The following is an 11,534-nucleotide window of genomic DNA, read 5'->3' as shown; positions in this document are numbered from 1 at the left end:
TCGCGTTTGTCTTAGCAATTAGCATGTTAGTTGTGTATCTCTACTCTATAAGAAATATATAATAGGCAACCACTTAACGAGTTCGAATCGACAAGTGGTCGACAATCAAAATATCGAAAAATTAAACCGTATATTCACGTGATATGTCAATATGATTGTATTACTTTAATTTTTAATATTATTTATTTATTGCTTACATAAGTATATATTCAGTAGGTAATCTAAGAGTGTACACTGTAGTATAACTAATTATAAGATATCTACGTTCTACGTATATGATTATGTCATATTATATTATGATACGCCCATTATAATAGGCCTATACCTATTATGAATATTAATGTTGATGGCTATTTATCGTGTACCTATATGGCTATATATATGGTATATATGAAATAGAATAGGTACATAATAAAAATTATTATTAAAAAACATATTATATTAGTTGATATTGTATATTCAAATAATCGTATCTGTATAGTATTACAATGATCCGTTGTTATAAATTATAATTTATTGTTATATTATCAAGATTAAATAATTTATCTACCTACATCGTGTTGTTGATACGTTCACCAATGTAATACATTTATTATTAGTTTTTATGTTTCTATCAAAATACTAAAAAAAATATACTGATTTAAAATATGAAAATAAAACTGTTTGTTGTCACAATCAACTGTAGTTAGAAATAAATCTACTGAATTTACATAATAACCAAATTAATGTTTCAGATATATTTTAATTTATACATATAATGTTTTTAAATAATCAAAAATATATTTAAATTTACTCATTTTGATTTCCTGAGAAAATGGACAAATGTTGGTATACTGTAGACCATGTAAATTCCAAATTTATTAATTTTAGTAGTTTCTACAGATTGTGTCGTAATTTACTCACACATTTCAAATAATTATTGATGAGTAATCAGACTGATTTGATTAGAGTTGTAATATTATTAGGTTGGGTAATTAATAACTAATAAGGTTTTTCAGTTGTCACCATGCCATGATCCGGTGAACAATGGAGATTTGTAATCGAGTTATATTTTAAAAACGCTTTGTGTAACTACAACACAGAGAGCATTTTGTTCTTGGTCAACTTCACTCGCCATTCAGTACATTTGGACGATATCACTCTTGAAAAATAACATACAAATATTATAAGCTTATTAACTAGAAAAAACAATAGGTACTTCCTAGAAATAATTTTTTTTCTTAATAACAAATACAATTTTTTATAAATTCACCTCTGAAATTTGGTGTCCATTAAGTCACAACCGTATGTCCTATTTACCAAATAAAACTCATACATATCTATATATATAAATTATATAAATGAATGTCTGTTTGACTGTCCTTTATGAATTCCTTAACCATTCATCCGATTGTGATTAAATTTGGTATAGTTTGATAGACCTCTGGGAAGAAGATAAGCTAATTTAAAAAGGGAAAGGTACAACCCCAAGAGGTGCTCAGAAAAGGATTTTGAGATTTTTGGTGGAAATGTTGGTGCATAAATGGTTGCTGTTGGTAATAAGAAAAATAATAATAATGGGACACTAATATTGTGGGTCCAGAGAAAAAATAAAACATATTATTCACATAGAGTATGCATATAGTGGGATCACCTACCTGGTAATTAATTGCTCACATTATCACAAGTGAATCTCATATAGAGTTGGCATTTTTAACGGGCAACCCAAGTGCACAGGATCATTTAGTTAATTAGATAGATTTTAGTAAGGAATTAAAAAATTCCATCTTTATTTCAATAATAATAGCAAATTGCACATAATCGCATATAAATGTAATACATAAACAAATATGACTATGAACAGCTATAACTTTTATAATTAAGATATACATCACAAAAAAAAAGTTTGAAGAGATTTAGGTTTTATATTAAGTCTTTTTAAAACTGTTTAAATACGTATTTTAAAGAAAAAATGCATACTTAAAAATTATAACATTGCAACACTGATCTATAAGATAGGTATTTAAAAAAAAAAAATTTTAAAATTACTCCCAGCTAATTAATGTTTATTTGTCAAATAAATGTTTTTATTAAAGAGAAAATAGTTAAAGTTTTTAATTTCAGTTTTAAAAATAAAATAAAAATATTATAAAAATAAACTTTGATTCAAATTCTAGGTTTTGTGTGAAATAATATCACTTTTTCAGAAACAATTTGAATGTAATATTTTTGTGACTGATAAAATAACTGAGTGAGAATCTCACAATAAAGTATGATGATTAACATGATTTTAAATAATTTGCCACATGAACAAAAGAAGTTTGAGTTTCAACAAATCAGAAACAATACATAAAAATGCTTGGTAATATCACTAAAATTACATTTAGTGCTACAAGTTGTTAACATTGAAACTTTTTAAATTTGTTGCTGCACCACCGCCATTATTTTCAATTTCATCTCCAGCATAATCTATGCTGTTATTATCAAATGGTTCATTATTGGAACGTGTATAACTAGTAATAGCTACTAACAACACCACAATGATTAATAAACCAAAAATTATTATTGTGGCAATTCTTGTAGTACTATTATCTTCTGCTTTATTGTTTGTACTGAAAAGAAAAAAATACAACATTATTTTAATAACTTATAATACACAAGCTAAAATGTTCCATGTATTATTGTTAATTGTAAATAAGTTACAATTATAGTGAATTTTTTAGCTTAAGATAATCCATTTTTCTGATATACTGAAACTGTCTTAAGTATTACTGTCATGCACTTATATAACATTAATTAAGACTAGATTATCTATACAGGTTAGGAGTTGGGGTGTACTTCCATTGCTAGCCTCACAGGACACAGTCTGGTAGGACTTTGAAACCTGCTTACAGTAAGGTACATTATGTACCTATACACAATTGCTACGGCCAGTGAATAGTTTATGGCAGAAATTTTTTGAAATTTTATAAACATTAGTTTGTGTAATAATTTGTTATTTGTTTGACATAATCAATATTTCCTGCTAGGTATGCCCATTAAATTATTATTATTATTATTATTATTATCAGCATCGTTATGAGTAAACCTTATTCTTTTAATTTTGTAGATGAGTATTGGCATATTATTCCTTTTGAGGCACAAAATTGAGATGTATTATAATTATTTATTTTTGAGTAAACACATTATGTTATTATTAATGTCAGGAAAATGTTTTAATTTCGTGATTTAAGTATTTATTTATAATTTGTTATTTGTTTTTTGCGTATACTCTAAACTAAGTTTTAGTAGTGTAAGTAAACCATTTAAGATATTAAATGATAAATGTTATTTCTTTAAATCTAACAATATAAAATATTTATTTAGGGCAATCATTGTTGTGTTTGCTCAAATATAAAAGGTAAAAAGTGTGCAATCATGTTGGGTTTTTTCAGATAAAAAGTGAACCACGAGAATGCTGTGATTCTGAATTAAGTATAAGTTGTCAAATGCTATACTTAGACTCAATTGTATTGTTAATGGCAATTTACATGTATGTGAGAAACATTTTACTCCAGAACTAATCTCATTTAGCAGTGAATCGACATTCTTAATTAAGAAGAAAAGTTATTTATTCATTTTAGTTAATTTTGATTAATTTTGATTAAAATGTATTATGTTATTTTATATTTTGTAAATATGATAATTTTATTTAATTGTAAAGATAATATTTTTTTTTCAATTTATTAAAAATGATTTATACTAAAAATATTATTTTTGAAAAATAAAATACATTACATTTGTTCACTGTTCCTTTTTATTTAGCATGTATACTAGATATTTATACTTGATAAACTTTTCCAGTAAACATTTTTAGATATTAATAGTTAAATTTGATGATCTTGACAGGAAACAATTGTTTCTGAGTACTAAATTATCTAAACAAAACTCTTATATCTCAATTATTAAAGTATATAAATTAATGTTGTTAAGTTGCAATGGATGTGTGACATGGGCGCATGGCACAAGGAGTACTAACGGTTTAGTTTTTTAATACATCGCTTGTTTGATTTAATTACAACCAATAACACTTAGATTCCCAACCTGAGCAGATAATCATGATTAAAACAATTCATTTTATTATAACATTATATAAAAATTGGTTAAAAAAATGGTATAAAATTAAAATCTAAAAATTTGCACTGACTACTGCTAGGAAATTGTCCTTACCCACGAAAATATTGCATTAGTCGTTGGTAACATAAAGACCAAGATTGATTATTAAACTTTTTAGGTCTGTATTTGCCACTAGGATCTTGTTGTTCATCATGATTTAAATGATTTTCATTATTTAACAGTAATGGAGTAGTGGATGTTATCACATGTCTATTATTCAAATCTGAATTCTGTGCAATTGTTGTCATATTAACAGATGAACACTGTTGCTGTTGTTGTTGTTGATGTTGTTGTTGTTGTTGTTGATGCTGCAGCTGTTGAAATGTTAATGAAGAATCTTGACCTAAAAAAAATTAATAACTAATTTTTCAATATGAACATTTTTAAATACCTTTTAAAATTACAATCATAATAACAAATAATTTTGTATTAGCCGTATTTAAACAAAAGTCATATTAAATGAAAGATTTGCATAATACGAGCTAACAGTCAAGCTAGTCTAACTACAAAAGTATGAAGTCTAGACAGTCTAGTTGTGTAAAAATTGAATTTATTTTACTTATTGATAAATGCTAAGCCCCATTATTATGTTTAACTTGTGTATCTTGTTTAATATTTTATAATTAGGATTACCTATAGCATAAACTAACATTTTTCACACTAGATGACATAGGTTTGTTTTTATATTATTTCAATTTTAAATTGAAATATGATCATTTTAAAATGTATCAACAATTTACTATTTAAAGATGCTCACAACTTGCTTTAAAATTAAAATATAAAAACAAACCGATTTCATCAACTAGATATTCTTACTTTTAAATTTGATAACAGGTCAATTCATTCTAAGATTAAACATAACAGAGTTAATGGATTATTCAGAATGTACAATTTGCTATGTTATGCATTTGTAAGACTGGAACAAAGCACGCAGATATGGCGTCCTCTTAATATACAATTTAGAACATACATATCATAAGCTTCAAAATTTCTGTTTTCCATTTTATTATCTTATATCATATTTATTTTACTATTAATCTTTATTATTTACCATAGTTATTATTGAAGTGTCGATGATGGATTGGCTGATACATTTGATTTGTATTATTGCGGTAGTTGATAGTTGTTACATCCGGTATTGTTTGTGCTAATTCATAATTATTGTAATAACCAATATTACTATCAGGTAAATGCATTTTTTCAGCTAGTGTGATTGGAGATATATTGTTTCCACTAATATTTATTTGAGATGTATTATCTTTTAATGTTGATAGGTTTTCAAATTGTTGTATTTCTTCATCTGACTCTTCTTCAAGTTCATGAAGTTCATCTTCAATTAAATATTTCTCAATATCATTCCCCTTAAAAAAGATAATTTTTTTTATAAAATGTACACATAAATGTTACTTTCTTATTTATTACATACATTTCTATTTGTAATCAATGCCTGGCCCCACCAACTGCCATTATCCAATAAATGTTTGTACAACAGTGATGCAACAGGTGTTAAATCATTGGATTCAACTCCTGAGTTGTCATCAGAAACTTGTGATTGGCCGTGTTGCTGTGTCCACAATTGTCGATCACATGATGGACATTTTAAAATGTTTCCTTCTTTAAATTGCTTTTTAACATAAGATGATAAACACCGTGTATGCACTACATCTGTTAATTATCAGTTCATAAAATAACTGTTGGTCAATAATGAACAAGTCTTATATGTATCAAAATTGTCAATATAGTTATAGTAGAACCTCATTGATCCAGACTAATTGGGGGTCTAGATTTTCCGAATTTATGAAAGTTCTGATTAAAGAAAATAACTTATGAAATGACTCAAGCTTAATATTTATAGACTTTGTTGGTGAAAATAATTTGTTTTAAATTTAAGAAATACAGAAACTCTTTAGTATAAAACGCATAATGAAATACAGTATACAAATAACTGAACAACCTATTTTAGAAACGATGTAAGTCACAAAATATCACAAATTGAGATATTGAGTGGAATGTATTTTCAAATGATAGACGGATCATGTGTGAACATTTGTGAAAAAAAAATATTTACTCAGTTATCATTGGCAGCCTACAAACAGTTTTTTTCTTGTTTTCTCAGAACTACCTTTTATGGACTTACGCCGTATCTCAAATAGGTGGTTCAACTAGTATAGCACAGAATTAGAACATGGTAATCAAAGCACACTTTTATTTTACCAAGCTTGATACTCATTCTGGTTTGAAGAAACTGCTAAATGTTGAGAATATTTTTTTGATAATGCAAATAATAAGTATTATTAAATGACTATCTGGATTAATCAGGTTTTATTGTAGCTTTAATTCAAAAATAAAATTCAATGCATGTGTCATTCAAAAAGATTACTTTGCACATCCATTTACATATATCTAATTAAACAGGTACATAAATTAAATACGCACTTATTCTTAGAATTCAATAATGCATTGAAATTTATTTTATGATACCTATACACAATTTATGACTTCAAAATTTATAGACCTCTAATATTTGTATTGTTTACTTACGATAGCATAAAAGCCGTATTGGAATTTTTGTATTACTTCTAGCGCCATTAAAATGGACTGTTGAATTGTCAACTTCTTTTGATGATAAAACGAATTGCTTTTGACAAACAGCACATAGTGCAGCTGCTGTAACCGATGACGATGATATGCTACCACTTGCTTCTTTCAACCAGGTGGTATATGATTTAACAGTACACTAAAGCATGGTTGTTATTAAAAATTATGTAATAAAAAAACAAAAAAAATAAAAAATAAATAATTGTATTTGATATGATTTATTACTGTTGTATGATTGTTAACGATGCAATGCTCACAGACATTGACACAATGATGAAAACAAAAATGACTCGTAGTTTTGCGTTTTGGACATTTACAAAGACCCATTTCTAAAGATAATACTGCTATGGGTGTGGTTGAATGGTAATACTAAATTTGAAAACTTCACTTAAGTACACATAACATTTTACGGAAAAACATAAACAGTGAATTATTTAACGAATGGAGCGACTTGTACGTACCTATTTATAATAACATAATAACAATGATAGGTGTAATTGAGAGGTTGAGTCAAAACGAAATCAAATATAAAAATTAAACGTAAATAAATAATAATTTATTCGAATTTATTTTGAATTAAATATTTTTACGAGGTAGTCATAGTACATTCTATAGTTAAGAATGTAAATTGTAAATGTAATGATTACTGTTTAAGGCGTTTATACTTCTGTACAGTGTAGTCAGTACTCAATTTTCTCGGGATTCAGCTCGATGTCTCGATAACGTAAATGATAAGAACACGTCAATTTTTTGCTGAAATCCAAACCGATAACACGGAAAAAATAATAATATGATAAATATTTCACGTTACGTAATCAATAGGCACTTAGATACTAAATTATCACTAATCGTCAATTGGTGAATCGGTCAGAAAGTTCTAGCACAGTAAAAAGTAATCCATAATAATTAGTGTAAGTGGGATTAAATATCCAAGATTACAAATTATTCTAATTAAAAAAATTGTAATTTAAAAATGGTGGGCAGACGGGCAGTGGATACTGGATACCGCTGTGTTGTTCAGGGGCGATCCAAGGGGGGGGGGTCAGAGTTGGGGGCACTAGAGTGTCGGTAACTGTAATTTCTAGTCCACATTGTATAACAATTCTCAAGACTTCCTAGTACCTACAATTTTAATATATATTTAATTGTTTTCCTTAAACTGACGATTGTTGATTGACAATTATAATAGATAATGAGTAAAAACAATAGGCAGATATTATTCGGATGACAGATATTACGCTATGCTCTAATATTTATGAAAATAATTTTTGGAGGATAATGAGAACCGCCTCCTCGTAGTGTCCTCTGGGTAATTCTAAATGTTTCTCAAAAATATTATAAGAAAAATCATGGTTTTTACATCTAAATAATTTTTACCTGAAAAAAACCCGGGCCGAGTTTACATCTAAATAATATTGACCTGAAAAAAACCTGGGCCGAGTTTACCTTTACCATCGACCTTTTGAAAATGTTTTTTCCTCGGGCCGAGTTTACGGCCGTACATCATTTGCGCATCGTCTGTTTACCTGTGCCAAAATATCGTACATCATTTGCGCATCAGCGCTAATTATCGTTTGAGCATTGTCCGTTTTACCTGCACCAAATTATTATACATCAAATGCGCATCAACATGCTGAACAATAGAATTGTATAAAAAATAGTTTTTCATTGAAAATGTAATGATTTTCATAAATCATATGTAATAAACAAACCCATATAATTAAAATAAATTGAATAAATCTTCAATGTTCATCAATTTTTATTGAGGCATAACAATTTTTTTATCTTAGTTATGTTATTGCTAACTATAATGATAATCCTACACAATATTATCTCAATATTCTCAGCTTATCGGCCCATTAAGTGCCATCGCTGCTATCACAAAATCTCTCCATTTCTCTCTACCATATGCGTCGTCAAACATATTTTAAAACAGAAATATCTGTACAATATTTGAAAGTTGATGAATGAATTTCAAGATCAAAGTTAGAAAACAACTAGCACTTTTGGGTGTACACCTTTTTTAAAATTCTATTGTTAAATAATATTGATGCGCAAATGATGTAAGACCTTTTAAACGGCTGATGCGCAAATGATATATAACCCAAAAATCGAACGATGCGCAAATGTCTTACAAAAAGGTCTAAATTAACAATAGCGATGCGCAAATGACAACCGGCGCGAGTTTACAATCTCCCCTGGAATACTCATCAGTCATCAGTTATCATAATGTGGGTATAATTAATATGTATAATAATATAAGAAACACGGATTAAAATGTTGCTTTATACAACCATTAGGTAATAATCATTATCGTTATATAAGGGCAGTTGTCAATTATACTCGAGATCCAATTATTTATATAATTATATATTATTTATTTAATATCGTTTTCCTAAAATAACAATTTTCAAGATATTATATAGAATATACTAGTGCCAGCGACGGCGGAAGCAGCTGGCAGCCTTCCATTTTTGGGCTTTTCGTTGCATTTGATTAAGCCTATAGTTTTATTTTTCAAATTAAAAATACAAGTCCCGTCTATAGTGGCGGCTTGTGGGTTTTTAATATAATAATTGGAATACCTATAATAGACGAATGAGAGTAAAAATAGATTATAATGCCAACGAGTGACGGCGACGTCAGAAACGATTTTGATGTTAAAATTTTGAATTTTGATTTAAATTTTAATTGAATTTGATAAAGCAAAAGACGAGTTTATTTATACCAGAAGTCCAGAGCGATAAAAATCCAACCAAAAGTATAATAAATATAATGTAACTGTCAGCTGTCTGGGTTTTTTTCCTTTGAAATGCCCTCCAGTAGTCCAGTCTACAATATAAACTGCAGTTTATGCATTTTCGTAATCTCAACGATTTTGGTCGACAATTTTGTACTTTAAATGCTTATAAAAAAAAAAATGAATGTGTAATTTTTTATATTTTTAAACTGCTATAAGAGCAACTTATGTTTAATTTTTGTATTCAATTTAAAAGTCTAAAACTTAAGCATTTTCATCAATGCTTAAAAAACTATAACAAAATCAAAAATTTTAAATGTCTTTAAAGTTTAAATAGGTTAAGTTTAGCCTACATACTTTTAAAATTGGATTGCGTATAAAAAATGATAGTTAAAATTTAAATTTTAAAGTGATAGTGGGATGTTTCAAATTGCTATGGTCTATGATCAATATTTTTGAATAACAAAAGAACAAAATAAAAGTGGGTATAGGAATATAGGATAAACCGATAAGTAGGTACATATTATATGGGTACGTTCGAACATCAATGTCCTCAAAATTTGAATTTCAATAGATAGTTCAAAAAAAAATGTCACTAAACTAGATAGGTAGGACAGATAGGTACACTTTTTTAATTTTCAGCAAATAAACTAATGATTTTGAATCAAATACAAACTATACACATTGTCAATATTAGGTATGTATATTCTATACATCTAGGTCCAAGTATCCAAAGGCAAAAATAATATTTGGTAAGTTATAGTAACTAGTAAGTAGGCTGGTACTTTTGTATTCTCCCTTTTGAAATCTCTCCCCAATAAGCCCCTAAGTTGATCATTTAATTTTTGTCGAAAGCTAAGATGAAAAAATTAAAATGACAATATAACAGTACGATATCATTATAGTATTATATTATTTGAACTCGATTTCCCTTTCACGTCAAAAATCTTCCTCCAATTTACTTGTTGTATAACTACGTTATTGCTAGGGTTTAAATGTTTATGACCTTAAAATCTTTGAAAATTCATGCAAATATGCAAGAAAAGGGTAGGTGGAAGTTCCTCTGCTGTACTTTAGGTATCTAAAAGGTCGCTGAAATGGATGGTATTAAATTTAAATTCAATGATATACTTATCGTTGTATACAAAAAACGATTCTGAGCGGAAACGGTATGTTAGTCTAGGATATTTTATACTGTTATTATTTATTATTAGTACGGTAGCCGGTAAGTTGAATTAATATTATTCTTAAATTATCATTGATGCTGGAGAAATATTATTTATATTTTATACTTATGTAAAATTGTGCTGTTTTGGAATCGAATTACAACAAAATGACTAAAATCGTTATTCTTTGTGTTAATGTGTAATTTCGCCTAAATTTTAACTCAAAATAACAATAAGAAAGCTATTTTTAAGTTTTTTAGTTACCTACGGAAAAAAATGCTTACCTTAGGATTTTATACATTTTAACGTACAAAATCATTTTTTATTTTTTTATTTTAAATTTAATAAATATTGTGAAATTTTCAACTTTAAATGACTACAAAAAAAAACTATGCTTATATATTATTTTTAATATTTTTCAACTGCTAGGTATTGTAACAATATATCAAGATTCTTGTATTACATTTTCAAGTTCTGTGACAAGGCGAAAATTTTTTTTTCGACAGTAATTTAAAAAAAAAACAAATAATAACCGAAAATTACTTGTGCCTATAAATAGTTTAACATTTTTCAAGTTTAAAAATAGTTTCAAAACATTTTGAAAAATACATGGTGTATTGAAAATGCTAACAAAAACATTTGATGAACATTTTACGTAGGTACCTTTCTATGGTCATATTTTATGGAGTTACACTAAAAACCAAAATCGATTTTTTCGATTGCTGGTTTTGCATACAAATTCCCGTTTTTCCTTAATTTGTTATTTGTTTTTCCCCTGTCACTTTTGAAAACTATTGGGAATTTTAAATGTTGTCCTCCCAAATACACTAACTAGATTCACTTTCCTAATAGAAAGATTGCTGTTGAAGAAAATCGAAGTACTTTTACTGCCTTAA

At 27.4% G+C, this 11,534-nt stretch overlaps 1 protein-coding gene across 2 annotated transcripts; it reads right to left on the bottom strand.

The window, feature by feature from the left end:
• Positions 1 to 2,337: 2,337 nt before the first annotated feature.
• Positions 2,338 to 8,569, bottom strand: LOC111035554 (zinc finger protein-like 1). 2 transcript variants are annotated; one of them, XM_022317216.1, is made up of 7 exons: positions 8,445 to 8,569; positions 8,110 to 8,326; positions 6,676 to 6,871; positions 5,561 to 5,799; positions 5,186 to 5,495; positions 4,189 to 4,477; positions 2,338 to 2,591 (listed from the first exon to the last, which is right to left on the bottom strand). In XM_022317216.1, the coding sequence occupies exons 2-7, from the start codon at positions 8,185 to 8,187 to the stop codon at positions 2,369 to 2,371; spliced, it is 1,335 nt and encodes a 444-aa protein (XP_022172908.1). In that variant the 5' UTR covers positions 8,188 to 8,326; positions 8,445 to 8,569; the 3' UTR covers positions 2,338 to 2,368. The 2 variants fall into 2 exon arrangements, with proteins under 2 accessions (XP_022172908.1, XP_022172907.1); XM_022317215.1 differs by lacking the exons at positions 8,110 to 8,326; positions 8,445 to 8,569 and adding exons at positions 6,958 to 7,101; positions 7,194 to 8,067.
• Positions 8,570 to 11,534: the final 2,965 nt, after the last annotated feature.

Source organism: Myzus persicae, unplaced genomic scaffold (assembly GCF_001856785.1).
Source record: "Myzus persicae strain clone G006 unplaced genomic scaffold, MPER_G0061.0, whole genome shotgun sequence".
NCBI lineage: Eukaryota > Metazoa > Arthropoda > Insecta > Hemiptera > Aphididae > Myzus > Myzus persicae.
The sequence above is the reverse complement of the archived record's forward strand: the minus strand, read 5'-3'. Positions and strand labels throughout refer to the sequence as shown.